The following is a 14,494-nucleotide window of genomic DNA, read 5'->3' as shown; positions in this document are numbered from 1 at the left end:
TTTTCTTTCTGTTATTTGAGGCATGTTTTGGCCATTGCTTGTTCTTCTACTGAGGTAATATTGTTCAAAGGCAGCTACTGCGCATACGCCAGCCCAGAATATCTTGTATTAATTGTCTTTTTAGACATTTAGGGGGTTGCACAATTTTAGTCAGAATGGTGCTGCAGAAATGGGACTTCTGGAAAACCAGCTTCCTAAAGGTGTTAGCATGACTTTTTCGTGTACATACAGTTCTTTTAATATCCTTTATATGTTCTTGCTTACGGTTAACAAATAGCATAAAAAATCTTCATTTAAGAATAGTTTTCTGAAGACTAACAAATGCTTTTGCCCTTGTACTAAGTGTAGTCCCCTCCCTTACAGGTGCAGAGAGAAGAAATATGATTATTACAGCCTGCCGAAAACCTCTGTTGTGATAGCTTTTTATAATGAGGCTTGGTCAACACTTCTGCGAACTGTTCATAGCGTTCTTGAGACATCTCCAGATATACTTTTGGAAGAAATTATCCTTGTAGATGATTACAGTGACAAAGGTAGGAAGAACAATCCTAAATAATGTTGATTGTTGATGGGTGGGTTTTTTTGGGTTTTTTTTGGTGTGTGTTTTTTTTTTTTTTTTTTTTTTTTTTTTTTTTTTTTTGGATCAGCCAGTCTACAGGAGAAAAAGATAGGCAGTTTGGGTAACATGCCATAAAGTGGTACAACTTAGGCATCTAAGTTGGAAAATAGTTTTTCTGGAAAATAGTTTTTCTTGTAGTTAAACTGGAAAATAGTTTTTCTTGTAGTGTGCCAGCGAAATATTTCACTACTGGACCAAATTTAGTTTAGAATAGGGAAGCACATTTGCTGTGTTGTAACATGACTGCGTGCATATATAAATAACCTACAGGCTGGTCAGAGCCTTTCAAGTTTCCTAATTTGGGCAGGTTTTGATTGTTCTAAGGTTGCCCTGATGTCTAGCGTAGTGAGAGCTACCTGGTTACCTGTTTTCTTTTGAATTATGGGACACAAAGACGATGGTGGCATTTTCCACCACACATCAATTGTGTTAAGAATAAAGCTTTAACGTGGAAAGTTATACATAATGTTTGAAAAGCACTTAACAATTTGAAAATTAATCAGAGGAGAATATGGAGCACCCAGTTTCTTAAAAGTAACGGTGATCTGTGTTCATCCAAGTTCTGTGCTTTTTCCTTATCCTTTTCTAACATGGACAGTGTAGCAGAATCAGAGTTTAAGATGCCAGTATCTTTTAAGGCACTGCTTTAAGTAATATGCTACGGAAAGAAGAGCTTTCTGTGGCATGACGTAAACCAATCGTTCCAGAACTGTGTTTTTCTTCTCTTGTTTTCGTTTGTTTGTTCCAGAACACTTAAAGGAGACTTTGGAAAACTACGTGGCTGGCTTACGCAAGGTGCGTCTTATCCGTGCAAACAAGCGAGAGGGGCTGGTTCGAGCCCGGCTGCTGGGTGCATCTGTGGCGAAAGGAGACATCCTGACCTTCCTGGACTGCCACTGTGAATGCCATGAGGGCTGGCTGGAGCCGCTGCTGGCAAGGTGAGGTGGTGCTCTGGGAGAAGAGGCAGTTTGGCACGCTTCTGCAGTGGAAAAAATGACTCTTCACAGACATTTACTGGAGGTTACCACAGTCTGGTCCCTGAGGCACTGCGAGTGTTTGTCTCCTGGCGGTGGGGTAGTGAATGGAAGTGTGGAAGATCAGGAGGTGGATTTTTGTTTTCTTTTGAGGTCCAGGCTCCTCTCTTTCTTCAGAGAAGAGAAAGTTTTCAGGAAGAGGAATCTTCCCCCAGCTTTGAAACTACCTTGGGAAATGTAGCTGCTTCTGTCAGCCTGGATGGTGGATAAGAAGGTCTGGAAAGATGCATCCCCTATTGTAGGGCAACATGCACATAAATAGATTGGACTAGAAGTCGGTAAATTCCATCTTCCCAGTCCTGAGGGAATCCATCTTTCCAAACCAGTTCTGATATGAAGCATCAGAACTGATAGGATAGGGAGGAGTTAATGTTATGTGAATACTGATTTCTGCTTGGACACCATCTGTCCTGGGACACTGTACAGCTATGTAGTTTTTTATCTATACTGCAGATATGTCAGGCAGTGCAGAAAACTTCCATCAGTTAAAAAACCCAACAACCCAAACAAAAAAACAAAACCAAAAGAACTCCCCCAAGCCCCAAGAAAAGCCCCTAAAAACCAGAATACTAGCTCTCTGTTACAACTCAGAATAACTGTATTCTGGAAGCCTCACTTGAGCGTAGTCAGCAGCCATACACTTCTTGCTGTCAGTTCAGCCACTGCTACACCTCACCGCAGCACCCTGCTGTCCCTGCATTGCATGTCCAATGCTGTATTGCTTTTGCCCCGTGTGCTGAAAGCGTAAAGCTTATGTCTTCAACCCTTTGGATGCCATTAGCAGATACTCATAGATACAGTACAGTCGTTTCCTCAAGGTCAGAGGTTTGATTTGCATTCTATAAAAATTCTCACCAGGTTCTGTAGATTTCAGGGAAGGACTGTTAAAAACAGCCCTGCAAAAACTCGAGAGGGATTTCCAAAAGCAGACACTGTCTTGAGGCATGCAAGTCTTTCTGATTCCTGGTGGAACTTGTGTTCACTAACTCTCCATGCCCATTTGAAATGGTATCTGGAATAATTTATAAATTGTCATATTTAATTTGTTTCTGAATTTCACACTGAGTATATTCCAGATTACTTTGGGTTAGCTATGAATAATTTAGGTAGTGTGAGCAAAGGAAAAGGGGTAAAAAGCAAAGAATAAGCATAGTTTTAAAGACTGTCTTCTGAAAAAAAACCAGTACATGACTGTGGAGACAATGCTGTAATTTAATAATTTCTTTAGCAAACCACTAGATGGCAATCTTGAGGAAGGATTGGAATAATTTTAAGTCCAATAATTCACCTTTCTGTAAAAAGTTAGCACAGGATGTGTCTTGGAATTTTTGCCTTTCTTGCTGCAGATGCAGACATACATCTCTAAGGGGATGTTTGCGTGGTGTATCTGACTCAAATGTGTGGGAGCAATACAACAGCGTTAGCACTTTGCAGTGCAAACGTAGTTGTATTTGTAAGCTGCCTGTGCATTGTATTATCTAGTTAATTCTTAATTTGCAGAAAAGGTGATGGCCTTTCACTTACCAGTTTCCTTTCATGACTGGAATAATGTGTGCCAGCTACTAATCTTTACTCTTTTTCCTTTACAGCAGCAGCAAAGCATTTTTACATTTTATTGGGATTTTTCTCCCTCTGTGTACGTATCATTCTCATTGCTTTGTACATAAGTTGTATGCAAGTGAGACAGGAGATAGCAATATTTGTATAAGCCCTTTTTGTGTGCTCTACCAAACAAGATTTCAATGGGAGATTCTAAAAAAGAAAACAGCTGTGTTGCATCTTCCCTCCGGCAACAAGAGACCATTTCATACTTAAGGCATTCTGTCTCAGCTCAGACAATACTTCTTTGAAGCTGCTGCTGTTCTCTGATGCATTTAACCATCACAAGCTGCTCTAATTTCAGAGTTGGACCCTTTGGTCAGCCTGCGGGTTTTAAGCTTAATAATCTCATGAGGAGCTAGCTCCTTTTGAATGACAGATACATCACATATCTTCCTTGTCTGGCAATATAATGCATTCAGTTTTCCTTCTCTTCTGGAATACGCATATCAGAAAATGCAGGGCTAAAATAAGTACAAGAATCTTAAAGTCGAATAAGTCACTTTGTTTCATTGAACTAGCAGGAGATGTCTGAGACTAGTGTAGAGAAGATTGCTAAAGAGTGATTTAGGAGAACTTAGTTTGAGCTTGGGTGCTTGAAGTTGATCTAGTATTGGGAGAGGCCTTTCCAAGGTTGAGGTGAAAGCAAAGGATCCCACTGCCTTCTGTAAGGGCAAATGATTTTGGAAAGGAGTCCAGAAAACCCTGGATGGTATTGAGTAATGGGAGGAAGAGGTTTATGTCCTTGCACAAGCACACCTGCAGAAAATGTTGCCAGCTCTGATGTATTCTTAGTATGATAAAGATCTTAACTATCTTTAGATTAGCCTTGCTGATAGGTATGTTATTCTGCAGCACTGTCTTGTTTCTCCTTTTTATCACGTATGTTGCCAGGGTTTCTGAAGGCCTCCTTTTTATATGTTTCACTGTTGGAGATCTAATTCCCATGTTGCATGGCTTTTTGTTTAAGCTCGTGGCTTCTTTTTGAGTTACTGTTGCAATGTTCAGTATAACTTCTTGCAGATGATCACAGCTACAAGAACAACGGTGACTTTAAGGGCCAAGAGGCTAGCTAACTATTCATCCTTGCAGAACTATACAGTCATGCTGCTCTCTTAATATCTTAACCGCAGCTGCCTGCACAAAACAAAATAGACATTTTTGTTGAGAATGTGGTGCTGGCAATGGCAGCCAGGCCAGATGCTGAATGTCTTATCTCAAGCCGTCTGGCATACCTTGCTTCCACTGTCCAGGAAGAGTGATGCTTGCCAGGTGCCTACAGCTGAGTCCATCCTGATGCATCCTCCTGATGCATCCTCAGCAAGAAATTGGTGGTTATTCTGGTAGCCATTATTTCCTTGTATTGCAGCATGAACTGTAAAGGAGTTAAAACTTCCTGTTTGGTATTTAAGCGTTCTCTGTTCTTGACAGTTATCATTTTTGAGATAAGTTTCTAATGGAAGTCACCCTTTTCTTTTAAAACCATACTAGGATTGCGGAAGAAGAATCAGCTGTCGTCTGCCCTGTTATTGATGTTATTGACTGGAATACTTTTGAGTACTTGGGAAATGCTGGTGAGCCACAGATTGGCGGATTTGACTGGAGGCTGGTCTTCACTTGGCATAGTACCCCTGAAAGAGAACAGAAGCGGAGGAAGTCCAAGACTGATGTGATCAGGTTAATTTTTATGCATCTTATGAAACTGAATGTTGCAAGTGTTCTTGATTTCACTTGGAAATGTCAGGTGCTGAAAAATGTTTGAAAAATGAGCATATTACTAAAAATTGCATATTTTTAGTTCCCCCCCCCCTTTTTTTTTTTAAATAACTCCTGCTTACCATGCTCCTGGAAAAATACTTCTCTAAAAGCTGAAATTCCTCTGTAATCTTCCATATAGAATCCTGATTGCACATGTAGCCTCTTGGCTCCTGCAGGCAAACTCCAACATGGAAAGGTTGTAACAGATTAACTAGTACTGAAGGACGTCCCCTGTGGAAAGCAAAGAGACCAATTTTGTAAAAAATGTATCGTGGTCAATGATGAAAAGGGACGAAACTCATCAACTAGTAAGGAGGCAAAAGTAGTTTTGAAGAGTAGTTTTATCTGTGCTGTAGTAATAGCAGTGGTTCCTTGAGCTCTTCTCAAAGGTGAACTAGCTTTCCAGTTCTTTATTGAGATGAAATAATACAGCTCTACCCACCATTGTGTCTATGAAGGGCTCAGGAGCTCGCATGGATGTCTTTTCTGTGGGTTTTAGTTTTGTTTTAAGACAAGTTGTAGTCAGTCAATATTATTTGTCAATCCATGCTGTATTTTTAGGAGAGGTGAGGTAAGAGTACAAACAATGCATCTGGAAAATGGGCACTGTAGGCAAAATCCTGATAGCTGAGGATTGCTGTATTCAGCAGTGTATTGTAAGAAGTTAAGCAGGTGTCTGGCATTTTTAACATCATTATTTTGTTAGTCCTTGCTTTTATTTATAATAATCTTGCGGACTACAACAAATACAGAATGTCTTTCTCAGTCTTCTCTGGGTTACTTATGATGATAATAATACCCAGTACTTTCACAAATATTAATGAACTTATCCTCAACTGAGTTTTTTTTTTTTTCAGTTGGAAAAGTGAGGCAGTAATTTAATCCTTCTCAGCATATATTAGTCTACATCCTCCTTAAAAAAAGTTTCAAAACAGAGTAAATGTTTTTAAAGCCTTTGGTATAAATATGATGCTTTTATTTTCCATGACAAGAATTATCTTTGGAATGCCAGGGGGAAAACGATGAGGGATAAATCTTCATGGTTAGCCCAAGGACTGTGAACTAAGCAAGTGTCTGGAGAAAGCAGCAGTGCTGAGAGTGGTGTCACTGACAGCTATGTTTGGAAAGATGAGATCTGGAGTGAGACAGAAGAGCTTCACTGGTTATGGAGTTTGGGTTTTTTCCTTCTGTCTCACCTCATCTCATTCCATTCTTTGAAACAACATATGACAGTGTAAGACAGTGTTGTTTCAAAAAGATGGCTGGTAAAATTAGTTTTGACAGCTTAAGAGTAACTGATCACTGCACCTAGAATTTGTTAATATTTACCTCAACAGCAATTCGGTAAAATGCATAAAGTGTCAGATGAATTTAGTTCCAACCAGCATTATATGCTTGACACATTAAAGAGGGTAATTTTCTAAGACTGTAAACAATTAGAGACAATACTGAACAAATACAAGTTTATGTATATATGCACATACTACCCTACTGAAAGCACATCCCTTAAGTGTGCTGTTGCTCTGGGTCTTATGATGTCTGATGAGGATCTGGGCTTGACCCCTGATTTTTTTTCCCCCAAAATCAAAAAAATACAGATGGGCAGATTTTCTTAGAAAGAAAGAAAAATCTCTTTAGGGATTATATTTACTTAATTCTGCTTAATTGATGTCTGAGAGGTTTTCCACTTGATATTAATGGGATCAAGAAAGTTGTTACTAATTACTAAAGCAAAAATATTTGTTTACTTATCAGTTAAGTAAAATATATAAGAATATTGCATTTAGAGTAGAGCTGACTCATACAATTCTGCCACAAAAAAAGTTTATGTTCTACTATATGAAGCTAAGAGACTAGTCATTAATTGTCACTCACAAGGACACTGGGATTGCAAAAATGTATATTAACACAATGTTTATCTTCTTTGATTTCATTGTTTCAGATAAAATTTTTTACTACAAAATTAAATTTAAATGGCCTGATGATAACGGATTGATAGCTGATCATTGTTACTTTGTGTCCAGCAAAGGCTGAGAAAATGGAAAATAAAAATATACTGTATTTTTTTATCTGTTGAATTGGTTTGTTAATTGTTTTGCTTTTCTATTCAATTCAGAATTGCTATTCTCTTTTGTAGGTCTCCAACCATGGCAGGTGGATTATTTTCTGTGAGCAAGAAGTACTTTGATTATCTTGGTTCGTACGACACAGGAATGGAAGTCTGGGGAGGAGAAAACCTTGAATTCTCATTCAGGGTAAGTGGCTCAACTGAAAGGTTTTTTTGGGTTTTTTTATTTGGTTTTTTTTTTCCCCCCTGAGAATAAAACCAAGCTTCTTATTTCTTTCTTCACGCTCTTTTGCTTGGCAAGATAGCTGTAATGTAAGCAAGTGTTAAGAAGAGAGTATTTTGGGAGATATTTATATGAATCTTTTCCTTGTTCCCACACTTTGTTGTAGCTGTTTTCCCTTCCCAATAGCCATTTAAAAACAATTTTAAAAAACATGTCTTTGTTTTGAACACCAGTATAAAATGTAAATAGTTGTGTGGTATTAGCAGATGAAGTTTACATTCTGTGGCTTGAAGAGGATCATTGGAAAGAAATGTGTATAATTCTCTAATGTGACTCATAGCTCTCACTGTGATTGATGGGAGTGAGCAGGAGGCAGCGGCTGGCAGTTACCAGTGGGGCAGGACAAGCCAATTCCCTGCACTTCTTTAAGGCTTTTTCCTGTTTCACTTCAGCAAACGTTTGTATAAAGGCTACAAAAGGTAATGGGGAAAATCTCCAGGAACTATAGAGCTGTACCCCACCGGAGGGTGGACCAGTGCTCAGGTGTGAGGCAGGTTCATCTCTTTGTTTTGTTTTTTTACCAGGTGACACCAGATTTCAGGGATAAATATATTATTTTAATGTTACAAACCCACTTTCTTGAGAAAGGAGGTATCAGCAGGCTGTCTCACTTGATGTCTGCCTGTTAACCAGAGAAGCATGGAGTCTTCCTAGCTACTGTTCCTGTCTCCTGCTGCCTGTAGAGCAGAAGTCCTAGCAAAGAGGGCACAAAAATAAGAAGGAAAAGGATAAAGGAGGATAATAAGCACCGACCTAGAGTTGACATGGCTTCTGTCTGGAGGGGTGTTTCTCAGGTGGAATTGCTGTTTGATCTGAATTTATGACCACCTCCTTTCTCACATACGGAAGTGTTTCTGGCCTCTGAGTCCAAATGCACAGCGTATCCAGCTCCATCAGCTCTGTGACCTTCTGAAGCAGGAGTCTCCCAGCTGTCTCCAGTTCTGGTGTAGCCCGCATTGATGTGTTTGTTGCAGTGGGTCCCCTCTTTCCCCTGGAAGGGATTTCTTTTTTGTGGGATATTTTCTCAGTCACAGGGTCAGGATCTGTGAAATAGCTCTTGATTAAATTATTGTTATGCCTCCTTTTGAGAGGCTGCCCAGGGAGCCAGGAGTAGCAATAGATTAGTCTCATACTTGGGAGCCCAAAGAAGCTGTGCTTATCATCAGTCACAACCCAAGGTAGGTTAAGCTGGAAAGCAGCCTGGCAGTGCATGCCATCCTTGTTTTTCTTGCTTACTGAAGGGCTGGAAGGGGTGATGACAATGAGGGAGTCACTCATTTGGGTACAGATGCTTACTGACCTGGGGGTTGCTGTGTTTCTCTGGTTTCTCAGCTATGACACCCTGCAGCAGAAAACTAAACTGAGACAGGAGACTGCCAGTTTAGCAGCAAGCTACACCAGAGAGCATGACATTATCTCCCACAAATACAGCATAACAGTAGCAAGCATGTTGGATATGTGCACCTCCTGAGCAAGACTGGTTCTTGCAGGCTCTCGTTTGTGTCTGCTATTGCAGGTGCAACCAGACCAAGCACCCATGAGGTGGAGAGGATGCTGCTTTTGAAAGTGGTACTACGTAGAATCATAGAATCATACATGTTCTGCCTCAGCGGAAATTTGCACCAATGCAGAAATTTCTCCCAAAGCAGCAAGCTTCGAAACAACAACAGCCACAGTTGACAGAACTAGGCATCACAAGATCTGCTTCATGTTTCTGAATAGCCTGCAGTCTTCTGTGACCTTGGCTGCCACAGATTCAGTGGCACCAAAATGGTTCCCCCTAACCAGCAGGGGTTAAGGGTAGCACTGCCCCAGATGGCAGTGGTTCTCCTCTGAGACAGGTGAATGGAAAGCTCCTTTTTTACAAGGAGCTTTCTACAGCTTCTTGTAGAAAGCCTTGAAGATGGTGCACTCTGCATAGAGTTCTTGGCTTTCTGCTTTTTGGGAGACCAAGGCTTGCAGACAGGACAGGTCTGACCCTGCCTGTATGACATGGAGTGCTCCTGCACTGGCTGCTGCTTTAGACCCAAGCTACCATTATCCGTTGACCTCTACCAGGCTCGGACAGCAAGTCTCATTTTTGATGTCACTGGTTTGCCTGAACTAGATGTCTGACCCCGTGGGGTGAGCAGCATATATGAGCAATGCCTTTACTCCTTCAGCATGGAAAAATGTGGTCTTCTTGTGAGCCTGCCTACCGTGCAGGAGAGGCACAAAAAGAGCAGCAGAGTCCCCGGCGCACTGTGAGGTGTGCATGAGCACGCTGCCATGCCCCGCAGGGGCTGACCACATGGCACATGGGTGCTCCCCCCCAGGTCTCAGGACAGACCTCCAGGCTCCCCAGGCATGCAGTGTGCCGTGCACGAGGCTGAGTGTGGGAAAATTGCTCACAAGGGCTAAGTGCTCAAACAAGGAAGTGGAGAGACTGGTGTGGGGTGGATTGAGCTACTCTTCTGGGAGGCCAAGACTTTTGCAGTGCAATGGCCAGTGAATGTCCCTGGGTGTGTTAATTTTACTAGTGCAGATTGCCAGTAGAATGTGGGCATTGTACACAACATGCCTTCTTCTGTTTCATATAGAGCCCCTGTACTTGCGCTTCCTGCAGTGAAGATTTTGGTGGAAGAGAGCAGAATGCAGTGGTGTTGCTTAATTGTGTTCTTCTGGCTGCTCACGGTGCTCAGAAAGGTCAAGAGGGATAAATCACTGTTGATTCTGTTGTTTCTAGATCTACCAGACCTGAAAATTAGGAGCAGGTGTACTGAAAACCACTGTAAATTATTGTTCTTCATGTCTCTGAAAATACCACCCTCTCCTGATGATATGAAAGGACTTTTCCTCAAGCCTCTCCTTCTCATACTTCAATTATTCTAAACTGAAGAAATTCTCTGTGGTTTTGAGAGGTGCAACAAGGACACAGCTTCAGCTAAAAGCATGATGACTAAGAGAGATGGAAGCTGCGTGCTGAATGCAGGATCGAGTCAATGTGCCTTGATTTTGGATTGCTTAATGCTATTAGGCTAGATAAAATTTCACTTCATGAGCATAATGGGCATTGAAATGTCTCCTTCTGAGGGATGCAAAACATGCCCTTTCATCTTCTCCCTCCTGTACATAGAGTGAGGGGGAGGGAAAGCTGCAACCAGGTTTTCCCACTCTGTTCTTATTCCTGCTAGTGTTACTGCAATGTAAGTTTGTTTCTGGGGACCGATGCTTGATACCCCTGTGGTCTGTCCTTCAACCCACCATCACAGCATGAAAGAAAACCATGCACGTGCAAAAAGAGAAAGTTATTTACTGATAAGTAAATTTCATAGTCCATGAGCCCAGATCATATGCTTCCGATTGCCTCGGGTTGTCTTTTTTCTGGTATTTTAGTACTGCTTCCTTCTGTCTGGATCTGGAAATCTGTCTTGTGGCGGGAGCAGCCAGGATGGGTTTGAGTGGCTGAGGAGACCCCTCTGCCCATCCAGCTCCCAGCAGATCAGGTGTGAGCACCATGGCCGGGAGGGATCGCCCACCAGCCAGCCAGCCAGCCAGCCAAATTACAGCAGAGAGGGGGAACAGAACAGAGTGCTTTTCACAGTTTGTCTTTGTTCAGGAGTCAGCATCCTTTTTTTATTTTTCATTTCTTCCAGAGTCCTGAAACATTAGAATGGAGGTGGTAAAGCTTATAGAGCTGCTCTGATTTAGCGTTCATTCACCCAGGATTAGATCAGTTGTCCAGAGACCCTGGCAGAGATGGGAACCCAAGGCAAGACCTGAACATTTACTATAGCTTTTCATAATGCCACCGTCTGTCTCTGAAAAGAAGAGAGAAAAACATCGATAGTCGGAATGCATCCAGATGAAAGTGAAAGTAAAAAGGAAAGTCACCTTGATTTCTTTTTACGGTGAAGGAAAAAAGTACACTTTTATGATGAAAGCTGCAAGATAGATAGCCAGACCTAGTAAAGAAACACATTTGCATGCATGTGAGCATGCAAATATACATGAAATCTGATGTGCTTCTCTGTTACAGAAGACTGAAATTATTTTAGGGGAGAATCTTCTTCAGAGTCACTTACTTACCATTTAGTGATCAACTTTAGTTTCTCTATTGAATTCCTTGCTTTATTTTAAGGCTGTTGATTTGTACCTGATCTTGGATAGAGGCCAAATGTTTTCCATTAAAATAAAAATAAAGCTTTATAGGAATTGCTTAGCTGAAATAGATGTGATGTTTTGGGGCGGCTTTTTTTTTTTTTTTTTGGTAAGAGGAAGACGAGTGGTTTTGAACTGTTTTAATGAAAGAAGCAGAATTAAATAAGCATTGCTTAGCAACCTACAGTTATATTGTAGAGAAATTTAGAATTTTAATTAATGAAAATTCAGCTGTTGTGGAATTCTCTTCTTGCCAGCAATTTAACAGGGGTATGGTCAGCCTGTATTACTCCATTTAAATCAGACTTTATCACGGAAGAGTAGAAGAATGTGCTTTCTTCTTAACTTACATTTTTACTTTGGTAGTCTTCATGGTCCGTCTGTTCCTCCTATCCTTGCATGATAAATTTCAACTCCAAAAAAAGTAACATTGGATATAGAAATAATAATGGAAGAAAGCTATTATTTTGAAACAAATCTCAAAAAGGGAGGTCTTAAGGTGAAAGTAGATAGCTGGTTTCATATCAGCTTTCAGAATGGTAGTAGTTTAACTTACATGTGGCAATATGCAGATTGTTTAAAAGATCAGTACAGAAATCTATATTTCTTGTATAACTGCTTTAATCATCTTCCAGTTCAGATGATAAATACAGTGCTTCCCTAAAAAGCAACAAAAAAAGAAGAGAGAACCTCACATGAAAAGCAAGAAATTAAAATTTTAAATCTAGGATGTAAAGATTATGCAGTGCTCTCTAGAGTTGAATAAGGAATTTTCCTATACCTTTAAGGAAGTGGTTTGTTTAAAAAGTAAATAGCTGTATTAAAGCGCTTACAGTTTTGTTGTTAAGCCACAGTATTGTGTAATGCATGAAGGTCTGATGTCATTATCCAAAACCAAATCATTGGAGATGTTAATTGATTTCTAAATTAAGAAATTGGAGAGAAATCATGAGTAACTTAGAAAGTGCTTTCATTTGTAGTGACTTTCTAGATCCCTGAAAGTCACAGGAGAGAGGTGGAAAAAGTCCCATCACTCACCTCTTGTCATTGTTAAGTAGAGAAGTTTTATAGCTACTCCTCATAGCTTTCACTCTCTCTGTGTTTATTTGAATAACATGTAATTAAAAATGTATGCATTATGCAAGAAGGTTGTCAAACCTCTACCCTTTAACCATATCCCAGCTAATTTCCTTTGTCCTCCAGTTACAAAGGACAGATGAGGTGCCACTTATGCATGGTTGAATACACAAGAATTAGTTTGCTGGAGGTGCCAATTCTCAAAAATCTTCTATGGAAAGTCTGTTGGAGCTATTGGTGATGGCTTGTTCAAGAGTAGTGACATGTCCTGCCTTTCCTCCCATCTGACTAAATGTCAGAAACCGTGTTTCGGGCAGCCTTCAGAAACAAGGTGTCTGCCACATTGTGATCGCACACAATATTAGATAGGAAATACCTAGCTGTGCTTTCCTTTCATTACATCAAACTTGAGATCAGAATGGCTGAGGGGAAAGTATAGGTGTATAGATGAACTGCCAAAAATCTGTGGCTTTGAAGAGAGAAGAGTATAATTACAAAAATTTGTAGAGTGCTGAGGCGAATGTATTTACTCAGTGGTCATTTATGGGCTTTATCTTAAGGGGTGTACAATTTCCTTGACCTGGGGAGCCAGAGGCATGAGGATGAGCACAAAGACAGAGCGAGTTGTGCCAATTCCCCATTCAGGTTCAAGAATTTTCCTTGACAGCAAGTAGGAATATTGCTTTAAGTAGGGGGGGTTGTTTCACTATTGCAGGTTGGACCACCATGAATTAGTTAAAGAATTTGGTTTTTTTCTTGTCATGTGTTGGGTCTTGGTTTCCTTTCCCAGCTTTCCAATAAAAAAGGTTAGTTTTATTTTATGACCAGGTACCTATGCCTCTCTTCTGAATAGTGCATATAGAAATGGGAACACAACTTACCATTCTCCAATGCCATGAGAACCTTACCCTGTTTTTCTAGTAGAATATGGGCAAAGATTTCTGGTAAGAAATCAGTTACTGGTCATCAGTTTCTTTCTAAGACTGCTATTTGCATGGTTAATTTGGACAAGAATCCTGCCTCTCACCTTTTTCCTGTTCTTTGTTTGTTTGCTTGTTTGTTTAAATAAGGCCTGTGTAACTTGAATTGTAGACCACAGACCTGCAGAAATATTGTGGACCATTTCTTATCATGCCTTCAGAGAAAATAAAGCTAAGAAAGCAATAATTGTACCCCATATAAAACCAGAGATGGATTTATCTCCTTGTTACTCCCAGTGATTTGCTCTGAGTTCACAAGGATGTTATTTTATCCAGCTTATTCATCAAATGAGACACAAAATTATTGCCTGTTTTGCTTATAGTATGCTGTGATGTTCTTGGGGTGTTATCCTTACAAAGGCTTATTGTTACTGTATCCTTCTGCTTGCGAAGATTCAAAGTAATGACGCACAATGTCAATTCTTTGCTCAGATATGGCAGTGTGGAGGAAGTCTTGAGATCCACCCTTGCTCCCACGTAGGTCATGTTTTCCCCAAGCAAGCTCCATACTCACGGTCCAAAGCTCTGGCAAACAGCGTGCGTGCAGCGGAAGTGTGGATGGATGAATATAAAGAACTTTATTACCACCGAAACCCACATGCTCAACTGGTGAGTCAAGTCCCTTATTCTTAGAATGTCAGTAGAATTCGTTTTCAGTGAAATAACTATTAATTAAGCTAATATTTAACATTAACTGCTTGTTATGTTTGGTTCTTACTTCTTCTGAAACTTTTTTCCAAGCATAAGGTAAGTGTATGTATAGTAATACAGAAAAAAGGCAGAAATTCTCTAAGACTAGAAGGCAGCCAAGTCTGTGTCAATATTAAATGAATGAAGGAATAAAGTTAAGTAAGATGAGCCAGGTAAGGTGGAGCTGTTTAGTCTAAAATGTGCACTTCTGTGAAACAGCTCATACAGGATTCTATCAATGAAGAA

General features: G+C 40.3%; 1 protein-coding gene across 1 annotated transcript in view; it reads left to right on the top strand.

The window, feature by feature from the left end:
* The window catches only part of GALNT12 (polypeptide N-acetylgalactosaminyltransferase 12), a 49,596-nt gene that overhangs the window by 14,759 nt on the left and 20,343 nt on the right, over positions 1–14,494 (top strand). Inside the window, exons 2-6 of the mRNA XM_030505523.1 lie at positions 364–533; positions 1,368–1,557; positions 4,744–4,929; positions 7,148–7,265; positions 13,991–14,167. Of these exons, the coding sequence (XP_030361383.1) occupies positions 364–533; positions 1,368–1,557; positions 4,744–4,929; positions 7,148–7,265; positions 13,991–14,167 (841 nt within the window). The remainder of the gene's footprint in view (positions 1–363; positions 534–1,367; positions 1,558–4,743; positions 4,930–7,147; positions 7,266–13,990; positions 14,168–14,494) is intronic.

This window comes from Strigops habroptila, chromosome 1 (genome assembly GCF_004027225.2).
Source record: "Strigops habroptila isolate Jane chromosome 1, bStrHab1.2.pri, whole genome shotgun sequence".
Classification (NCBI taxonomy): Eukaryota; Metazoa; Chordata; class Aves; order Psittaciformes; family Psittacidae; genus Strigops; species Strigops habroptila.
Note: the sequence above shows the minus strand (reverse complement) of the source record. Positions and strands in the feature narration are given on the sequence as shown.